Source organism: Pectinophora gossypiella, chromosome 8 (assembly GCF_024362695.1).
Source record: "Pectinophora gossypiella chromosome 8, ilPecGoss1.1, whole genome shotgun sequence".
NCBI lineage: Eukaryota > Metazoa > Arthropoda > Insecta > Lepidoptera > Gelechiidae > Pectinophora > Pectinophora gossypiella.
This window is the reverse complement of record NC_065411.1, coordinates 6083066-6105242: the sequence shown is the minus strand read 5'-3', so window position 1 is coordinate 6105242 and position 22177 is coordinate 6083066. Positions and strand designations below refer to the sequence as shown.

Below are 22177 nucleotides of genomic sequence, written 5' to 3'. Positions count from 1 at the left end.
TTCGTGTACTATTTGATGTTTCTAAGAAGTCAAAACATACCGCACATAAATAAATTTAAAATAGTTGTAAAAATAATAATATCAAGACTGCCGAAGCGGTATGACTGACTGTAAAAATGTTGTTCATGTTGGAAATCGACACAAATCAATAATTATTTTAATGCAGTTAGCTCTCGATCATTTAGTTACCACAGATCATAGAAATAAAGGAGATACTAAAATAGACGAGTCTGCATGTCACCCGTTAACTCACATCGTCGTGTGAAGCGGCCGCACCAAGACACTGTCTGGACCGCTACATCGATTTACCTGCCGCTTGTTGCGTACTAACTCAAGCGCTAGTTGTGGTCGCGCGATACCATTACCATATATACCGCGATGTCCGTGGCCTCACGCGGCAGGGCCCGCAGAATACCAGGGTCGTGGCTTACGCCGCGACGTATGCTGAGCGAGCGAGGTCCTTTTATTCCGGACGCCACAGCAGATGATCGGGCCGTCAGTGCGTTGCATTTAGGATGCTTACTTTTATTATTGTTGTTTTTATGATTTTGGTTTGTTTTTTTTTGTTTTGGTTTTTTTTCTGTGTACTTATTGATTTCCGTGTGGTTTCTGTCCTGTCTTCAACGTTATATACCTGTCTGTCTGTATCTGTGGTGTCTGGGGGTAATAAATGTTTGTTTCTTTCTTTCTATACCAGCAATTAATAATGTGGAATGTCTTATAACACGATCGTTGCCTTATGTAATATGCTCGTTTTGTGCATATTTCTGTGTCGCCGGCTATGCTTTCGCGGCATTTCTCTATATATGAGAGTCGTGGTAGCCCAGTTGGTAGAAAGCTTGCCTCTCACTTTGAGGTCGCAGGTTCGAATCCAGTACAGACCTAAACCGATGATGGTCGAATTTGAATTCGAATTCATGTTTAGATCATGAATGATTATCACGTGAAGGAAAACATCGTGAGGGGACCCACATTCCCGAGAAATGCATTTTCGGATATATGTGACCTGGAAGGTCAGACAAGCAATCGCTTCGGTAAAAACTGGACCTTTCAAATCTTTAAGTTAGGTAAGCGGACCTCGTGAAGAACGGGATAATGCTAGGGAGATGATGAGGACTCTGTGATAGCTACAGTACATAATTAGGTAGTTGGTAAAGCTGCGGACGTGAACGACTTCAACCCGTCTAAAGACACACTAGAAAATACGAGAAATACATTATAATGCATAATATAAGGTTACAAAATAACACCTACCAGTAGCTCAAAGGGGAAAATTGACAAAACATCAAACAAAAACGTTGTCTTCAAGTATTGTTTCGTAGTTAATAAGGGGTGTGCTATCAGCAGCGACTTTTCGTTGTAATATGCAACGTAAGACATCACAATAATGTCCACGTAAAGAAATAAATCCGTATAGTTATAAGAACAAGTATGCCGCTGGTAATGTATCTGAAACAAAGTTCCTCGTTAAAGGTACACACGTTTACAGTTCCTTTAATACTATATTTTGTTGTCCTTTAGTTCTAGTTCAGTAGAAAGTGAAAGATCCAAGCAAATCTACAACAAGTAAAAAAAAAACAATGTTGGTGGCCAGTTTTCAATTTTGGTGGTCGTTTTCAATTTTGGTGGACGGTTTTCAATTTTGGTGGTACCGCTTCCAAAGATATTTAACATATTCTTAAGACTCTTGTAGCTCGTCGTAGGTAGAACTATCCTTTTCCATATCGCCATATAAGTTTCACGAAAACATAAGATGAAAATTCGCCACCAAAATTGAGGAAAAACTGTTGAAATTGATATTATGATACTCACAGAAATATTATAGGGTATAATTATCATGTAGTATACAGCAAAAGCCACACGCAGAGCACACCACACCTTTAAAAACATACCGTGGGGAGTAATGCAACCTGGTAGAAAAATGTACCTACAATATCTGAAACAAAAATACAATATCATGATAATAATGAACAAAGTGCTGATTGTATATAAAGCTGATGAATAATAATGATTTCATCCATCATCATAGGCCTCCCAGGTCTGTTAGTTTCAGACGATTTATGATTATCATTGTCGCGACGAGATAATTGATAAAAAACGTAAAATGGCAATAATGATGGTGATTAGATCGACAATAATGATGATTTTAATACTTTGGAATCAGTGTACTAAAGGCAAGTAAGTACCTATATAACTGTGGAACTGAGAAACTCAATTATTTATACATGGTGTTAGTGACATCGTAACGAATACTCACGAGGATGATTCAGACCATGATTCGGAGTTAGTGCCAAGTGGAATTTTCCGTCGCAAAATTCATGTATTTTGTTTTTTTTTTTAATTATTTTAAATTCTATACTTTTGCGACGGAAAATTCCACTTGATATCAACTCAGAATCATGGCCTGAATCACCCTAAAAGTTTTCGTTACGATGTCACTAACACCTGTATATTATACAAACACACAAATAATATCGCATTAGTAATGAATATGGTGTCAATTTCATTATAAACTCAGACAATACCTACAGTAAATCTAGTACGTGCTTCTTTTTCCTATTTTAATTTCAAACTTTTACCAAACTTCTACAAAGTACTTCAAACAAAACTCTTCTATTTTCGTTTCCTATAGAAAACTTGTCTATCCACACTTCACATGGCTTACAACTCCAAACAAGACTTCGACCAGTGCGTGTCGGGAACTTTGAGGGGCTATCAATAAGTTTGATCTCGTCTCTACATCTTTTCTGTGTACGTTACTTCAGCAAAGTCATCTTGAATTTCAATATTATAAAAAAAAAATAAAAAGCATTTATTTCAGGCGATGCCCATAAAAAGTTACACACAGACAACATAATTACATTTCACACGGACAAAAAAACACACCAATTAAGAAAAATATTACAGTTATCATAAGCTCACGACAATATCTCAATTGCCTCAAACGCAAGATGGACTAAGTACCAACACTTCACCGAGCTTTTTGTTAGACCAACGTGATAGGTGGTCAGACGTATTGCCGTCTATAATGGTTGAGGCAACTGTGTTAGTGAAAACTGCACTTAAGATAAATTAATTCAAACTCAAAAATATCTTTATTCAGTAGGTAACATAGTTACACTTTGAATCTTCATTTTTTGCGGATGGGACGTTCGTTATGTACGACGTCTAATCCGCCTAAAACTACTGCAGCTCCTCACAACCTGTATAGCCGGGGAATAGAAGCTATAAGGAAAGCCTCGGCATTGGGCCCGAGGCGCTCTTTATAAAAAAAACATAAAATACTGTAATTACTTAAGTTTTAATACAAATAAGTCTTAATTTAGTATAAATACTGTTAAAAACTACTGTACTGGTAAAATACTGTTATACAATTTAGTAATTTGGCTGCCTAATATCAGTTCCCTAATAGGTATATCAGTAATATTGGTACCGTATACATCTTGTGATTTACACATTCCGTTAGGGATCAAGGGCAATTCATGATTTATGTACATTCAAAAATCATAATATCAATATTGCTGAAGTAACGCACACCTCATTGCCAAAGCTATTGTCTCGTACCTCATATATCCCAACTTCTCGAAAACACTTGTAAACTCTGTCTTTTCTGTCTGTGTCCTCAAGACAACGAAACTTTCTTTTATCTCTTGCTGAAATATAAAAAGTATGTATATATATTATTATGTATTATTATTAATTTAAGAGCCTCGCTCTTGTCCGTGTGGCATTTTACATGCTACTTTTTTAGGGAAAAACAGTGCAGTGGTTTTCTTCTTGCCTTCCGCCCCGCAGTACTCTGTCTCACGCGAGTGGGATGGCGCTCAGAGTAGTCTATTTCAAAGCCGTACTAGAGAAGGTACTGACAGTTACTGCTGCCCTCTGTCAGGTTCCAGGTTACAGTCCGGGTGAATTGCCCCTTCTGTCCTGTATTGCTGTACCGAACGCTCCCATCTCCGCCTTTGAAACCGTTGAGATCTTCACCCGTATGACTAGGCAAGCGTTATACCCCGTAGGTCTAAGTCCCTATCCGAACTCAGCCACCATCTCACTCCGGCCTACTGAAGTAAGAGGCGCCCACCCCCGCGGCAAGGACGCGCCGAACAGGAATTACCCCAGGGGATGGCAGAAAAGATGACTCTGTCGATGTATGAAACCAAAACCAAAGGCAAAAATACAAAAAACGGAATAATTTTAGTTTAGTACTGGCCGTTGGTCTCGAGTACTACTTACTTATTAAGTACGTAGTCGTTACTTATGTAACCTTAATGTTTATGCTTTGTCAGGGAAATCTGGCGGCGGTATAATAACCTGAACACCAGAAGAGGAAAAACATATTTAAAAAAGTGTATACATTCCTTGGGTCTAAGGGCGACTAGGATCATAGGATTGGGCAAAACAGTAATAAAACCCATGAGGGTGTTATTATCATAAATAGAACGATTACAAAGTTATACACGTCGTTGATTATTCATAACAAACAAAATAACGTCGTTTATGCGTCGCTTCTGCTACTGGCTAGTAACAATTTAATGAGAGAGATTTATTTATTTTTCAAAAACGTAGTACTTTTGGGAATCAACGTACGAACGCTTCTAAGAACATTTAAATCATTCAAGAACTCTGAGACTTTGTTATTTACAAGACAGTTTGATTAAATAATGTGTCATTCTTACAGCAATTCTGTTAATGTTTTTCCCTATGCGTCCTACAACAGGCCTTGCTTCTTCAAATTGTTCCGCTAAAGATCGCAGTTCTTCGCTATTCTGTAACTGCAACGCAAAACGTTTCAAGTAATTAGTAGATATTTGGTAAGATTTTTCTTAGATTTATTGTTAGTATTAGTATTAGTTAGTAAGTACTAACGTACAACTGGTACTTATTACTTCCTTAGTCTTTGACCTTTCATTCATAATAATATTACACTTGGGAATTTAATTTGAATTGCATTGAATAGACGTGCTATCCTTAAAGGTGTTAATTCTAATATGTATATACCGAATCATTTTTTATTTTATTTTATTCGGGGAGCTTACTCAAAATCTTAATAATGAATAAAGCGAATTACAAGCTACTGCAGACAGTAAAAAACAGTTTACGAGAAGTGAGATAGGATTACATATAAAAGGAAATAAACAAAAGAAGACACATAAAACAAAAAAAAACTTAACAAAATATACCTAACTTTGAGCTACAATGACCACTGGCAAAATCTTACAAATCGTAATGGTTCGCTGACGTCGGGGAATGAGCTCCAGCTCTGCACCAAGGAACTGTATTCGATACGACGTAAGACGCAGTTGGTTGCAGTCCACACCGTATATACCTTAAAAATGCTTCATTTTAATCACCTCCATCACTAGATAAACGCTTTCTACTCTCGGAAAATAAACAAGTATCAAGAGAATCCGATGAGAAGTATATTGGCAATACCATAACGAATCTACAATACGACTCGTCCCAAAAAGTATCTTTACCACAAAACTAAACATCTGGTTTTTAAACTGGAAAAACCATTTTTAAAAAAGTATAGTAGCGTTTTAAATGCTCCATATCATTAATCTATTCCAGTGGAGTCTGTATACACTTATGGAACGTATATAGACTGTATATAGGATGTATCCTCAGATCCTTACCTTAGGTAAACCAAACATCATTTCTATTACTCCAAAATGATCACCGGGACCGAGGGTTTTCACATTTCTCCCTTCGTGATTGACAAGTTTGCAATAACCCTAGAAAAATTAAAGTCATCCAACATTTTACATATCGAAATCGGAAACTGGATAGCGATCAAAGTAGCGTACTAATCGGTGAACGAACACAGTCTGCTAAGGCTAAAATTCAATTGTATATTTATATAAGAAATGAGACATGAAGCCAGAATAAGGCAAGTAATTAAAAATTGCAAATCGGACTGTCATAATGTCTGAATAAATGCATTTATTATTATTACATTTACACGTTAAGGCCAGGCGCACACTACGAGTTTTTCCGCGCGCGGCAGAAAAAAGCAGCGCCATAATGTCGCGCTGTAATTCTGTACCAAACAGTTTTAAATTGTATTGCGCGCACTTGACGGCAGAGCCGCCGCAGCGGCGCAGTATTACAGTGCGACATTATGCCGCTGCTCTTTTCTGCAGCGCGGCGAAAAACTCGTAGTGCGCGCCTGGCCTAAGCCGTTGGTCCCGATTACTACTTACTGATGTAAGTACGTAGTCGTTACATGAGTCACGTCAGGGGCCTTTGGCGGCTCAATAATAACCCTGACACCAGGGTTGATGAGGTTGGTCGTCCACCTCACAACCCACATTATAGAAGAAGAAGAATACATTTATTCATTGTATGTAATTTCCATATCGCGGCTCTATGGAGTCCCGGACATTTGGAAGGCGTACGTTTGGGCCGAAGCCAACACGTAGAGGTTCCTTAAGACAATTCAATCTAAGGGTGTTATTAATGAACAAATCTCAGCTGAGACTGCCCTTAACATCATGCTCAAGTCCCTGTTTTTATATAAGAACTGTCACATAGACATTGTCTTGAGCGCAGTCTCTAAGTTGTGATTAGTTTATTAATATCACCCTAAACCCTAATGTGGTGTGACACCAGATTATTATTATTATTTGTGTGTCGTTTCCATATTTCAGGCCTATAAGGTCCCGGACTTTTGGAATTATTATTATTATTAAAACGTAGTACCTTCTGAATGACGTACATGTCCCGGTTGATATCGGCAGCATGTTGGACCACCTCGTTGTCTGGTAAGATCGCAATAGACGCGAACCCTGCTACGGTCTGCAAGAAGTCTTGAGAGCACTCCTGAAAAAATATTTTCTATTGAAACAAAACAGGTTTTATGCTGTAGATACATAGATAGATGTTAGCACGTCGTGACATCTAATTGTCTTTATCCAAAACATCAGCTATGGTTAGTGTTGATAGTTTAGCTTGACTGTAGTTAATGTTAAAATATTAATTACAGATCGCAATATTTTTACGGTAACGAAAACTTTGAGGGATATCAAATGCTATTTGCTGTCGCAAAAGTGTGGAATTGAAAATAATTCAAAAAGACACTATATGAAAATAATCCGACTCTTGATATCAACTCAGAATCATGGTCTGAATTATTCCCCTCAGTATTTGTTATGGTGTCACGGTGTACGATAAGAAGACGGTGTCACTAACACCCATACGCACTTGTATGGTGTAAGTATTAATGACATGTATTAACTATACATTTAAAATATACTGTGGTAATTTACCCTTAAATGTATTAAAAGAAAAGATTTGATACTTTTAAGTTGTGACGGTAAGTTATTAAAAATATTATTAAAATACATTAAGTAATTCACAAATGTTACCATTTGACCACAATCTCATCTGAATGGTGTGGTGTGGACTACGCTCACCTAGCAAATGCTTAATCCAACGGATCTGACTCTAATCTACGTTGAACTTTAAAAATATAATCCATACCTGAAATATCGGGCAAAACAACAAAGTATCCACCATCTCTATGGAAAGAACCTCTTGTTGTATGCTAGGCGACATATCCCTTAATATTTCAGTTGTTGACACTGCATTGTTGTAATACCTGTGAATGCGTTTCTAGGTCATCAAGTGAGTGGGTTTCCAGATGACACGACTTACGGTCGCTTTCACACCACAGAGTAATTTTATTACATTCTAAGTTCTTAGAAGCGGAGCCATAAACGTCCATGTTCGTATAGTGTCATAGTACTCTGTGGTATAGAAACGCATGCAAGGCGGTTAGCACACTACACGCATGACGCGGTCGCGGTCGTTGCTGGCGGTAAAGTAATACTGGCATAAGTGGGTCAAATATAAATTATAAAATGTAATGTAATGTAATGTCTGTCTAAGATGATCAAAAATCAATCTCACTTTACTTTTCGACTTATTCTCATTTTATTATTTTATTTATGAATTAAGTAAGTCACAATGAGTGCGACGTTTGACCGCTTTTATTGATGACGTCACAGCACAGTATTTCAAACTTCAAACAAAACTATCGTTCTGGGATTTCGTAAAAAGTACCTCATTTGACTTTCTTTGAGGAGCTCGGTGGCGCAGCGGTAAACGCGCTCGGTCTGCGATTGTTGAAGTTAAGCAACTTTCGCAAAGGCCGGTCATAGGATGGGTGACCACAAAAAATAAAGTTTTCATCTCGAGCTCCTCCGTGCTTCGGAAGGCACGTTAAGCCGTTGGTCCCGGCTGCATTAGCAGTCGCTAATAACCACCAATCCGCACTGGGCCCGCGTGGTGATTTAAGGCCCGATCTCCCTATCCATCCATAGGGAAGGCCCGTGCCCCAGCAGTGGGGACGTTAATGGGCTAGTGATGATGATGATGACCTCATTTGACTAAGTTGTCAAGTAGTCTGTTAAGGTAATTTTTAAGAGACAGGTTTCATATAGAAAATAAAGTAATTTTCCCTCAACGTTATCTTACCATTGTACCGTGAAATACTTGTGCACTCTCATCTTGATCTTCAAGGGGACTCGATTAACTGTGAGGAAGTAGAATAACTCCCTCATGGATTGCTGTCGATGAAACAAAGATTTCTATACTCATCCATTACATCCCTTGATACATAAACTCACGCCCGCAATCCTTAATAAGGGAGGAGAGCCACGAGTAATCAGAAGGCAACTTGCAGCCACTTTTGATCCATCATAGTCATAGTCCATTAAGTTAGAAAAGACAGTGGGTTTTCACATTTTTTTATTTGCCGCAAATGGTATTTTATGGTGTACTTATGGTAGGCAGAAGGCAAGAGGAAAACCACTGCTCATTTTTTCCCTAACAAGTAGCATGAAGGATGCTACACCGACAAGAACGTGGCTCTTAAATTAGTAATGATGATGATGTGGTAAAGGCGTGGTCGTTACATGAGTCATATCAGGGGTCTTTGGCTCAATGGTAACCCTGACACTTGGGTTGACGGGGTTAGTACCTCATAACGCATACGGTAGAAAGAAGAAGAATGGCCGGATTGGCTTGGCGGGAGTCGGTTTTTACAACATTTTGACTTCCCAGGCGGGAATAATAGCAATTTCGTTCAGTTTATTATCACAAATATGTAAAATCGTTAACCCCTTCGTACATAATGCTACGCAAATCTATCGTAGCCGACGACATTCCAGTGTGGTTACATCAACATAACCACCGGTCATTGACTGCGGTCAACAGTATGACACTTGGGATCAAAACCACGGCTATAGATAGACGTATTATTCGTGAAGGTGTTAACATACCCGAAATCTCAGACGTCGGGCCATAGACAGAAAATACACGCTGCAGATTTTTGCTGTGTAGACACAATTGAGATACATTCCGATGATGAAGATTATCATTACCTGTAGAATAGTAAATAAACTATTAGCACACCCTGGGTACTTCATACAAAACACCCCGTTTTACACAGACACTACACATTGACATTATCGTACACGCGCATGTGTGTGTGACGTTTGGAGCCCATACGATTGAAGACTAAATAAAAAGAAAAAAAAAGTAAAAGTAGATATAAGTAGATATCAAGTAAGAGCGAGAGAGGTATTTGGGAGCGGGATGGATGGTACTCCACCTCACAACACAAACGATAGAAGAAGATTTATGAATTTTAATCAAAAAAACGTAATAATAAGTTCGACATTTTGTCACGTTTATCTATGACGTCACAGTGTGCTTTTTCATACAAATTCCATAGTAATTTCGTGTTTGGACGTTTAGAAAAAAGTTACTGATTTGACTAGTTGGAAACTAGCCTAATGTTATGCCATATTAAGTATTGAGGAGCTCGGTGGCGCAGCGGTAAACGCGCTCGGTCTGCGATTGTTGACGTAAAGCAACTTTCGCAGAGGCCGGTCATAGGATGGGTGACCACAAAAAAAAAAGTTTTCATCTCGAGCTCCTCCGTGCTTCGGAAGGCACGGTAAGCCGTTGGTCCCGGCTGCATTAGCAGTCGTTAATAACCACCAATCCGCACTGGGCCCGCGTGGTGGTTTAAGGCCCGATCTCCCTATCCATCCATAGGGAAGGCCCGTGCCCCAGCAGTGGGGACGTTAATGGGCTGGTGATGATGATTAAGTATTATCTTACCACTACCAAGTCAGAACTCCCTGGCATGTAATTGGAACTACCACTCCCGGTAAAGATGGCGGTCCCAAAAACGATCGACGACAGGATGGGCCGCACATGCTTGGCTCGACGGGTCACGAACAACTTCGTCTCAAGGTATATCAGCTGTTGCATCCAAGAACCCTGTTAACACGTTGTTGTCATCATCTTCGTCAAAAACGTTCAAGAAGAATCAAGCTTAAAACACATATTAACGGGTTCTTACCGCGTTTAAATGGGGATATGAGACTCCCGATATTTCGACACTGTTGCAAGTGCCATGATCACGGGATGACTGATGAGATTGGAGTGGAGTAGGTAGATCCATAATTTTCTACGGGCAGACATATCTGTCTACCCTCTTTCTTTGCCGCTTGTTTATGTTTTTGATATCGGAATGTTCGGAACCATCTGAACTCGCACCAAACTCACTACGACAAACCGCACTCACTGTGTCCTCACGTTTTTTCACCACAGATATGTCTGCCCGTAGAAAATTATGGATCTGCCTACTCCACTCCAATCTCATCAGTCATCCCGTGATCATGGCACTTGCAACAGTGTCGAAATATCGGGAGTCTCATATCCCCATTTAAACGCGGTAAGAACCCGTTATTATGTGTTTTAATTATGATAATAACCGCGTAAACTTAAAACAATGTAGAATCAAGCTTATTTTGCAAAAAAAAACATTATAACTAAAGGATAGCTAATATATTGTTATTGTTAATATATTGAAAGGATTTGCTAATATATTGTTACTATGTTGCGCAGACGACAAAAACTTGACCGCGGGTGGACCGATGCTATTAACACGTTCACTGTATATGAACCACATATGGGGCAAAAAATTTGAAAGTCATACGTGCATGGCACATTTTTTCTTGCCACAGTGGGTCTATGAACATAAATTCCAATGTGTTTATCGAAAAATAACATTGCACGTAAGAGGTTGATAAATAATTTTCAGTTACACAGTGAACGTGTTAAGGTGTGGGTAAACAAGTAATTTTGTGAATCATGAGTATTGTCTGACATTTAAAATTATTTTTTTATTCATAAAAATGCTAAATGATTATTCATAAGGAGATAAAATTATTTAAATTGACTTTTGCGATTTCAACCTTCCGTACCTCAGTGCATAATCTCTTTGGACAGGAATACATATACAGGAAACATCCTGCCCAGTAGCAGAATATGATAAAAATCGCACAGTTCTTGAAGAAAAAAAACACCTAAACAGAAAACGTTACTTGTTACAATTCTTTTAGGGATCCATACTAAAAAAAATAAAAACGGGATAACACTATGACGATCTAGTGCTTGTCCAAACTTCTAATGCAAATAGGAAATTAATTAAAATACTATTATTTTATTGCCAACAGGGGGCTGAAATAGAGCTTTAAAAGTTTAAAGTGAGATTAGTAAGTAAGTCAATTGGTGTATCACTATTAAACATTTTTTGTTATTTAAATTCGACTTAAGAAAAAACTCGTTGAAATATCTAACATTATTGCAAATTACTTTACCTTTACATTAGCATGAAAAGTGGCTCCCCACTGTCCCATATAGTCCCATATATGCCAGACTTGGATGATTGGGACCAGTCTAGATACCTCCATAGCCAAGGTTATTCCACTAGGATCGAGAGATGACGCAAAAATAGATGTCGGGAAAACAGACATTATGTCCAAATAAAAACCAAACTTCGACAATTTGTACTCTGTTATACCACCTATAGTAGTGATACTCAATCCCTGTAAAATAGATTAACCAAATTTTATTAAAGGATTCCACAAACAGTGGATTTAAAAACGATTGTTTCAGGAGACTGTAGGCTGTAAAGAGATGAGTTTAAAAAATATAATTGTGCGTTTTTTATAATTGCTTGCACCAAGTTTAAGTTTTTAAACGACTACCTACAACAAGTACGATTTATTTTTTAAATACTAAAATAAAAAGATAATTAAGTATATAATCAATAGTGATCAATCAGAATATTCCCAGTAAGTATAACAACTTTTAAAATGACATACCTCGTCTATTATAGCCGTGGTAATCTGTACATAAATGTTCATTAGTAGGCCGACCATAATAATGGAATTCACAACATACTGATTATCAGATATGTCGAGATCAATCGCTTGGAGTGGAAATGCTATGCATATGTATAGAATTATACAGAAGTGGATTATACTAAACATTAATGTCTGAAACAAAATATTTAAGCTTAACGCACACAGTACCGGAAAACGGAACAAGTGGGCCCGTGCACGCGATTTTAACTACGTAGGCGGATGTACCGTTTTCTCTTCGGCTCTATTTGCACCAATCATTAGGGTGTGTTTTCCACTTGCTGTAAATTATTATCTAGAACTGTCACGTATGCGGAAGATAGGCTAACAGACAATTAATCAGCAAACGAAATAAAACTTTATAGAAGAATAGAATAGAAATAGTTTATTATAAAAGGACGCCACACACAAAACCAGACAAAATTCAAAATTTCCATCAAAACACACACCACATTTTTTTTTCCAAAACAATTTCATTAAAGCAAAACGGATGTTCGTCGAAATGATCATAAGGTGGTCATCATCAGTAGGTGACTCTGGTTACTCCCACGAGGCAAGTCACTAATATTTGTCAGATATTTATTTACCTTAGAGCAGACCTTACCTTCAAAGATGGTGTAATGATCAGCACGCTGGCTCCGGATATAACAAAAGCTGCAGCTTCTAATCCCATCCAAAGCAGATTGTTTTCGATGTTTTTTCTTCGCGATAATACTCAAACACAAAGACAAGACTGCCTAGGCAAGTTACAAAAAGTTCCCATTTGTACACTTACTATCTTCTTCCGATTAAATTGAACCCATAGCAAAAAGGGCGTTGCGTAACTCAATTCGCTTAAGTTATGCGTCAGCGAGTGTAGTGAGAACTTTTGCAAATTGGCTAGGCCCCAAGGTCTACTTACAAACGAGGTATCAGGCCGAAGAATCCATGGGAATTCGGAATTAAGAACAATGTGTGGTGCATCCACCGTGGTGACATTGTTACATAGCTGATACAGCTCCATATAGTCTGTCGTGAATTTCGGAAGCCTCTGATTGTTTCTGTCTGCCAATAAAGAAACAGAATGGTTAAAAGAAAAAAACATTTACTAGTGGAAATCGGTGTCTTAAACTCGGCAGAGTAGCATACATAAATAGGTCTACAAAAAACTGTTGTAATCTATCTAAAAATTCCTAAAACATAACCATTTGACTGTTTAAGATGCCTGACGTGGAGCGGGAGTCTGTATAAAACCACACTGCTACGCTTCGAATGCCACTGAACCACAGAATTCGATTTTATGAGTTTGAATTCTCGGAATGTTTGAACAGAGATAATTGATATCACGTGGTTTTCAGGATTTGTGCCCGGCTAATGGCAATGGGGTCGCCCCCTATTACATAAAACTTAAACATTGGCGAGGAGTGGGTGTACTATACAGGTGTTAGTGACATCGTAACGAAAACTTTGAGAGATGATTTAGACCATGATTCTGAGTTTATATCAAGTGAATTTTCCTGTTGGGAAATTCATGAAAATTTTAGTGTTTTTTTTTATTTTTTTCCGTTTCATACTTTTGCGACTGAAAAGTCTAAAGTTACAAAATTCATTGGAACAGAAAATAATTCAGGCCATGATACTAACACCCTGTATACACCACTGCTTACACCTTCGGGGATACAGGAGTGCTATGTAATGTTATGTATTGTTACAGTTCGAATATCTATGTAAACACGTGCATATAACCACGGGCATTACTAAATATTCTGGCCCCAGGTCGATCCCGGTGCGTCGCTCTTTGTACATCAAGCTTAAATCTAACATCTAAGGAATTAACAGTATTATAACAATATTATCATCAACTACATTGACCAAATTGGAGATGTCCTTAGCAAAGGTGGTAACCGGCGTGCATGTATCAACGATCGATGGATGTGGATGAAGCAAGAGGAGTGTCAGTAGCGAAGCAAATGAAAAGACTCTGCTTTAAGTGAAACGTGCATGAGTTTATATATGTATGTATTATCGACTAGCTCCAAATATTTCTGCTCTACCTCTGTAGTACAAGTGAGAGTCGTCCACAAAAGTAGGGTCATCTTCTTCAACCCCCGCCAGACGATCCTTGAATAGTTTCATTGGCCTGTACCGGGTTCGAATCAACCTCGAGTCACACTTGTCATATTCCTCAATATCTTCCTGAAAATGTTAAAATCCATCTTTTGTTACAACTTTATTGCCCTATGTTTGTACTTTTCTATTTGTAGTACTTAACAAATAAATTGCAATCGTTGATATATAATACAAAATCCAATTTTTGGAAACTAATTTATTAACATACGAGAAAAGATCGTATAATGTTACATACGATCGTATAGTAGCATCCAATGTCTAATTTCTTCCTGTTTACCTGCTTCTGTTTGTTATGATTGGCTATAGGTAACGAATCATCTTACAAAGGAGCATCTCTTGCTGTCAGATCAAACTGCGTGTCAAACATCAACATCAGCAGCAGCAGCATGTAGATGTCGACATCGTTCGTAAACGTTGTCGATGCGTCTCGGCAGCTGTTGTTGACCAACGTCAACAGCTGAAGTTTTCTCTGTTTGTCAGATAAACTTGTCTTTTGTGTCTAATATCTGTAAATTACCTGTTTGGCTTTCATCTTCTGCAGTCTTGAACACATCCTTTCACGTATTATTGAAAACGTTTGAGGATTCTCTGCCATAGCCCGCATAAAATGTATTCTCTTCAATATCTGTTATAAACACGTCAATATTAATCGTAAAACGAACCCATACATTTTGGTTTTTTATGTAAATTATGCTTGCCTGCAATTCAACATAAGTGGCAGCTTTCACTGTTACTTTCGCCGGTATTGAGTAGAATAAGCTCAACTCTCCTAGAACCTAAAAAATAAAAGTGAATCAATGATTTAGGTATGTATGTATCCTACGTCGTTATCAACCTCAACCGTGATGCTCTATGTTAACAACGATAAACTTTCCGAGGTCACGTTTACTAAATAGACTTTATAGATAACCTTATCCTAAATAATAATGTGAAAGAAAGAATTTGATTTTGAGAAATCTCAATTGTCCACTGAATTTAAAACACATCATTTTATCACCACAGTATATAAAAAAAAATACTAACAGTGCCTTCACCAAACGCGATCATAGGGCTTTCATCGTCCTCATCAGATAGCATTTCGATGACTCCCTTCTTGATACAAAACATGCCACTCTTGACGACACCCTGGCTCCAGATCGACTGTCCTTCAAGATATAGCTGGTGCGTCATTAGAGGAGAAATTTGACGCAGAAAACCTTCTCCTGGAAGAGAATTAGTTTTTTTGGGGCTTAAATTAGTTTCTTTTTTTTTTCAATGTAGCATCATCAGTTTATCAAAGAACACTTAATTGATTTTCAAAATTGTAGGTATTTCCTACTATCAGCTACCACCACTTTAGGACGTCTTATGGCTAAAAGACTAATGCGTAGAAGAAACTTTATAAAGTCTGTAATATAAACGACAGATTTAACAAAATTTGAATCTCATCACTGATAGACTGTTTGTTGGGAAATGTTATTAATACTACTGCTATAAAAACTGGAAACACACGTTTTGCCGTTAGTTTGATATAATCCAGCCTTCTCAATGCACAATGAAACTAACCAGTATCTCTGAACAAGAGCGTCCTGTGAAAATATGGAACGTTTATGTCAAAGATGAGGTCGGTCTTGAGACAGTGTGGTAGCTCCATCAAATAGTTAGATGTTAGTACACCCCCCTTCATATTCCACAGTTGATGTTTATACTCCTTCGCTTGTTCCACCAGATAAGTCGGTGCTCCACAATCCACAAGGTACTTTACCATGTGATGATACTGCACATATAACATTTTCTATTGCTTAGTTTTCATGTTTACATACTTACTTAAGTAAATAGTAACCGGGACCGAAAGCTTTACGTGCCCACTCCGGAACACGGATCATCTTACTTACAGACAATCGGTCGAATAGCTTGCAATGACCAGATTAGGGTACACAAAGTATTTTTTGTGATATGTCAACACTGGGAATTGAATTTGGGAATCGTTACATGAGACATGTTAGGGGTCTTTAGCTCAATAATAACCCTAATACCAGTGTTGATATGAAAACCTCACATTTTCAGATTTTCATGTTTAATGTTAAGAACAACATCTGTCAGGTGCTTACAAGTGATTTGGGTTGTCACCCTTACTCCATTGTGGGTCAGATATACGCAGAAAGCCTACAATGCCCTACGAGTCCAATAAAATGACGCCTTCAGGATGGTGGAGACTGCCACGATACTGCAGCGCGTCCGGCATGTTTGCAGAAGCGCGCGCTGATGGTTACCACGTGGAAAGATGCATCACTGCAGCAGAGTACGCGGCAGTATTAAAACCACCCTGCAGGTGATCGAGAATAAGCTGGAATGTCCTATTGCTAATCACTGAATGGCAGTGTTAGTAGGCTAGTTTTGTCAGTCCCTTTGAAAATCATCCAGATTGTCTTTCCATCTTCTTTTGACAGTACTAGACGTGAATAAGAAATAGCTCAATCTGCACGACTCGAAGTCTTCATGCAATATCCCGATTCGAAGAAGTATCATAATAGTATGAATGAAAGGTCAATGACCCGTGGCCTATGACCGTGGAAGTGTTAAAAGGTTTCTTACCTGTTCGACGAAGTCTGCCCAGAGATGGTTATCCAGGACGTACTCCCAAGCCAGAGCGCCCACAAACCAATAACGCACCACAGCAAACCCGGTGATCATAATTAATGTTGTTAGTACCTTGGCATTGTCTCGCTAGGGATAAAGAACATTTTAAAATGTAAACCTATTGGAAGATACCGTTATTTAAAAATAAAATCGGTTTTGAGTCCAGAAAATGAAAGAGCGTTATTGCTGAGAGAGCCTTCTTCAATACTAGAGGGAAAAGCACATCTTAAATTTCCATCAGATGATATTATAGTCCAACGCGAACTTGTAGTATACCTACAACTATTACAAGTTAAAAAACATGCCTGCGACTATCCAGAGGGATGGACATTTGAAAATTTCGTCTGAGAGCAATAAGTAGATACCAGCTCCCTGTGTTCAAGTGAAAATTAAAAAAATGTATTTTCTAAACTTATTTTAAAATAAGTACGACTTACCATCGGAAATGCATCTCCAAATATTGTGTTAAAGCACCGACAGGAACAATAATACAAACAAGCCAAGTATCTGTAATAAATATTAGTAGGATCGCAATTATTTCTCTCTCTGGCAAGATAAAAGTTATAATGACGAACTTAAAAATAATTGATTACAGAGTATTTCATTCCATAAGAAAGGTATGCACATGGCAAAATTAAACCTTTGGCATGAAATAATTAATGACTTAAATAATTCATGACTACATGAAAAAATACTTACGATTTATAGTCAAGTTTTATGGAAGTAACATGCAAGGGATACCCCAGATTGTACCAAGGTTTCCCTAGCCCTTCGGGTTTATTCAAATCGAACCACAAACACGTAATCATATGAAGTAGCATCAACAACAGCGTGACACTTTCTGCTAAGAACATCCAACATCGATTCTTATGCATCTAGAGGAATCAAATATACACTGTGATGAATAGTTTACTACAGCATTAAACCATACTTTCTTCGCAAGGCCAAAACTTTAAATCATAAACTGATGCGATAGCAAACGATACAGACGACTATGCTACGGCGAACCAGGCTACGGCGTACTACAGTGGACTACGTATGCTATGCGACGGCGGGTTATGCTACGCTACGGGGCTATGCTACGGCAGACTATACCACGGCGGACTATAGTACGTCAAACTATCTTAAAGCGGGCCATGCTACAGCGTACTATGCAGCCGGAGTATACTACGGGGGGCTATGCTACGGCGGATTACGCTACGGCGTACTATGCTACGACCGTTTATTTTTATTTTTCTAATTTAGGCAAACCACAAGCCATACTACGGCAAGCTAACATGAATTGTACTAACAGTTCCGTTAAATTGTAAAAAGAATGAAATCATTCTGTAGATACGTAAAATTCTCAACCATCGCGAAACTAATTGGAACGCGTTTAGCGTATCATTTTCCACCGGTATCAAACCAACTGCATACACAAAATCGTAATCATAATTATAAGTAATCGTAAGTTTGGTATTTAAGTCTAAGCACAAAATAAATAATAATAAGTAAGTCTCTGTCACTATAAGTATCTGAGTAATTATTGGGCTCGCTAACTACAGGTCCACATTCGATTCCCGAATCACTTTTCGGATCATTCATTGGCTTAAACGTCCCTCCCGATCCACATAATCTTCTAATTTTTACGGACAATCGGTTAATTCAACCTGTAAACCTGACCAAACAAAGGACGGTCTCGCAAGGTGAGTTTAGACAATGTCTCCATAGGGAATCGAACCCAGACTTCAAGATTGTGAGCCCAATGTAACCACTAGACTATGGAAGCTGGAAGTAACTTACACATATAGAAAGGGAGAATGGATATTCCGTCGTATGTCAACGCGACGAAACTTCGTCTGTACACCCTAATGTGGAGTCGAACCGCCGCCCAATAGTAATGGAGCACGTTGATGACAAAATCCAGGATGAAAATAACTTCTACCACAGAAGTCGCAATGTACAGAAATATAGAATTGCTCTCCAAAACATACGTCCACAGCAGAAGTACAATAAAATTGTAAGTAACTGCTATAAATATAGTAACCTGGGGAGTTAAAAAAGCCACATCGAAGTAATTCATCTAAAAAATCAATTATGCTATTTGACATTTGTTTGCATTGTCAAATTGCAATGTGTGATGGGGGATTTTCACCCGCATGGTAATAGGTTAATAACAAAATAATATGTATTTATAAAAGATTTTCTAAGTAAACTAAGTTCTCTCGGAATTTGTAATTTCAAAGGGTTGGCAAATTCAAAAAAGGAACGTCACGTCACTTTTTAAGGAAAGAAACGTTTTGGCGGGTGTTCCGTCTGGGACTTCGAAGAAAAAACAAGTGAAGTGAGATTGAGTCGTCGTGAGAAATTTAAACTGAAAAACTAGTTTCTGTATTGGATTTTATTAATATTATTTATCATAATTCATAGTAATAATAATTGATATTCGTAGTAAGAGTGACATTTATGGTAATATTAACTGATTATAACTGAGTATGTTACTAATATTTACGTTTTATTATAGAGTTAGTTAATAAAAGTTAATCTCAAACGTCCCCTAAACAATAATCAATTCATACAATAATCTGTTTTTATCGTGAGCCTTCTAATGTGTAAGTGCGAGCGTGTCACGCCTTCTCCTCCTATTCCTCAGTGGCTTACGACCATTTAAGTGTTCTGCTGAGCTAAAATGCGCAACGGGATAAAATGATCGATCGATTCAATAAATTCTGTCGAAATTTTGTTTTTTTCCCCTAACATTCGTGGCGCGTGATTTTGGTTACGACATGACTTATTTGCACATACTAGCACAATCGACAAAACGACATCATTATATCGTCAGAATCGATAAGATGACCGTGACAAAATGTTATCACGTTCCACATGTTAACCCTATTGTAGTAGTTTAGGAGTTAGGATAGAACAGACGTACATACACGCATACATACATAGAGGTAAATTACATAAACCTCCTTTTAGCCTCGGTCTGGGAAAAAACACTATCACAGCTTGGCTCAGATAAGATATATTTTTTTAAATAATCATGTGAATATTCAATAGGTACCTGCCAATGAAGGTGCCACGGCAGTTGCAACAAAGCGATGGTGAACTGTTGTAAGCGACCGTGGAAGAAAGATTTGCCAACATAGCCATCCTTTTTTTTTGTTTGTTGTATCGTAGGTATGTTGGTCTGACTAGTTTGAGACACAAGCTGCGTGCTGTGAATAAGAAACAGTTGTAGAAAAACTCTATAATGTACACATTAGTATAATTCATAATGACAAAAAGTGAGAAGGCACAAAGTGAACAAATAAAAGAAACGTATATACTTACATACATAAAAATATATACAATACATGTGTTAGTGTCATCGTAACGAATACTGAGGGGGATGATTCAGACCATGATTTTGAGTTAATATCAAGTGGAATTTTCCGTCGCAAGAATATACCGTTCCATATTACGCATTGTGTGATAGATAATGCTCTTTCAATTGTAGTCCTTAGCTGTTCAGGTTATTTAAACAATTCATAAAATATCCTATTACGTCCCACTGCTAAGCACAGACCTTCCCTCAATCAATCGGAGTTGATATAGAAGATACTCTACCACGCTACCCCACTGCGAGGTGGTGAAAGTGTTAGGTGATAGTAACCAATCTATCTACCAGCATTCAAGCAACCCAGAACAAACAGTTAAGTACATAGGCACATACGTATATGAAACTGTATGCCTTCACACCGTCGCTAATCGTTAAAAGGCACTGCGGAACTTTAACACTAGGTATCAGTACCTAAACTTCCGTAGAATTCAGTAACAAAATAATATAATTATAATATCTTCTAACTTACGTGGTACCAACAGTCCCTAAGGACGGGTCGCTCACGCTCCTCATCACAGGATATTTTATGTATTTTATGTTTATCTTGTTTCTACCCCAGCTCCGTATAATTTTCACAACATCTTCCTTCGATCATAGCCCACGTGATAATTAGGTTTTCACGGTGGCTTCTCTTTGTTTCAGACATTCCTTGAATTACATTTTTAAAATATGATGAAAGGTAGCAGTCAGAATTAAAATGAATAAAGTTTTGTACTATCGTTCTTAATAAATACCATACCTAAACAGCATGAATTTTATCGTAATAAAAAACTTAATAATACCCAAATATGTAATTAGAGAGAAGTCTATTACATTTTTATATCCCATTTCGGCCATTCCAGCAAGGAGCCGAAATGAAATGCCATATTTTGGCGGATATTGAAATTTTACTGCAAGTTGGCCGCGTGAGGCGAGTGTCGTAAACCTGGCTGGCGGGGCGGGCGCGGGGAGCGAGCGGGCGATAAACTGGAAATGTACGGAAACAACCTCTGTCGATGGCTCTATCATAATCGCACTCGTAACTCAACAGCTCCAGCTCCGGAAATAACTTTTGAATACTACCCATCACAGTCATTACGGAATGCGCAGAACCGAACAAAGAACTTCAAAAAAATTGCATCGCAAAATTTTAAACCAGCGAAACGGCCATGTAGATAGGCGCTCATATAAAATGTAAATATGCGACCATGCTGGAGCAACGAAAGAATAATTCATATTGAGGGGAGCGTCGAGCGCATCCACTTTGCATGGTTATTTTGGCCCAATCCGGGCAGATCCTGCCTTCATGTAATTAAGAGATTAAAAGATCGCACGGGTCGAGCTCAGCGAGATTTCGGTGGAAATATTTTTATCTCGACGTGCAACGCGGCAGATTGAGGGCCTTTGTAAACAATAGTCCATTTGCATGATGGCGGACTTCAGTAATTGCGTATTTTTTGGTTATTTAATTTTGGACACCTAAATTAGTTATATTCAATTGTACGAATTTTTAAGAGCCAATTGTATTAAAAACACGTACGGTCACGAGCATCAATATGTATACACTTTGGTACCATGTCACATTAACTTTTTTGACCAATTGAACTGTAAGTCTCACTAAATGTCAAACATGTTAGTGCGACAGAGTCCTAAAGTGGGTACATTATATTGCTCATGACTGTAGGTAGTGGCACAGAATTCGACTCGAACTTTTCTCACTATTAACCTTTTTCCTACTTAGTGGCTGCGTATAGATATATTGGTATATTCTATACAGCTCACATATATCACGCCTATCTATACATAAGATCACGCCTATTTCCCTTCGGGGTAGGCAGAGACCACGGAATTCCGTTTACTACGATTCGGACACCACTTCTTCCAC

At 38.1% G+C, this 22177-nt stretch overlaps 1 protein-coding gene across 1 annotated transcript in view; it reads right to left on the bottom strand.

Annotated features, from left to right (window-relative positions):
- The window catches only part of LOC126369114 (uncharacterized), a 51779-nt gene extending 30953 nt beyond the window's left edge, over window positions 1–20826 (bottom strand). The window contains exons 1-25 of the mRNA XM_050013407.1: window positions 20783–20826; window positions 19996–20149; window positions 18735–18978; window positions 17390–17526; window positions 16908–17039; window positions 15879–16089; window positions 15357–15535; window positions 15032–15109; window positions 14851–14958; window positions 14258–14399; window positions 13126–13268; window positions 12186–12359; window positions 11679–11906; window positions 11283–11384; window positions 10132–10293; window positions 9285–9386; window positions 8479–8570; window positions 7483–7600; window positions 6703–6822; window positions 5637–5735; window positions 5219–5326; window positions 4677–4772; window positions 3565–3653; window positions 1813–1936; window positions 1255–1449 (exon numbers count right to left, since the gene is read on the bottom strand). Coding sequence (XP_049869364.1) covers window positions 1255–1449; window positions 1813–1936; window positions 3565–3653; window positions 4677–4772; window positions 5219–5326; window positions 5637–5735; window positions 6703–6822; window positions 7483–7600; window positions 8479–8570; window positions 9285–9386; window positions 10132–10293; window positions 11283–11384; window positions 11679–11906; window positions 12186–12359; window positions 13126–13268; window positions 14258–14399; window positions 14851–14958; window positions 15032–15109; window positions 15357–15535; window positions 15879–16089; window positions 16908–17039; window positions 17390–17526; window positions 18735–18978; window positions 19996–20149; window positions 20783–20826 — 3381 coding nt within the window. The remainder of the gene's footprint in view (window positions 1–1254; window positions 1450–1812; window positions 1937–3564; window positions 3654–4676; window positions 4773–5218; window positions 5327–5636; window positions 5736–6702; window positions 6823–7482; window positions 7601–8478; window positions 8571–9284; window positions 9387–10131; window positions 10294–11282; window positions 11385–11678; window positions 11907–12185; window positions 12360–13125; window positions 13269–14257; window positions 14400–14850; window positions 14959–15031; window positions 15110–15356; window positions 15536–15878; window positions 16090–16907; window positions 17040–17389; window positions 17527–18734; window positions 18979–19995; window positions 20150–20782) is intronic.
- Window positions 20827–22177: the final 1351 nt, after the last annotated feature.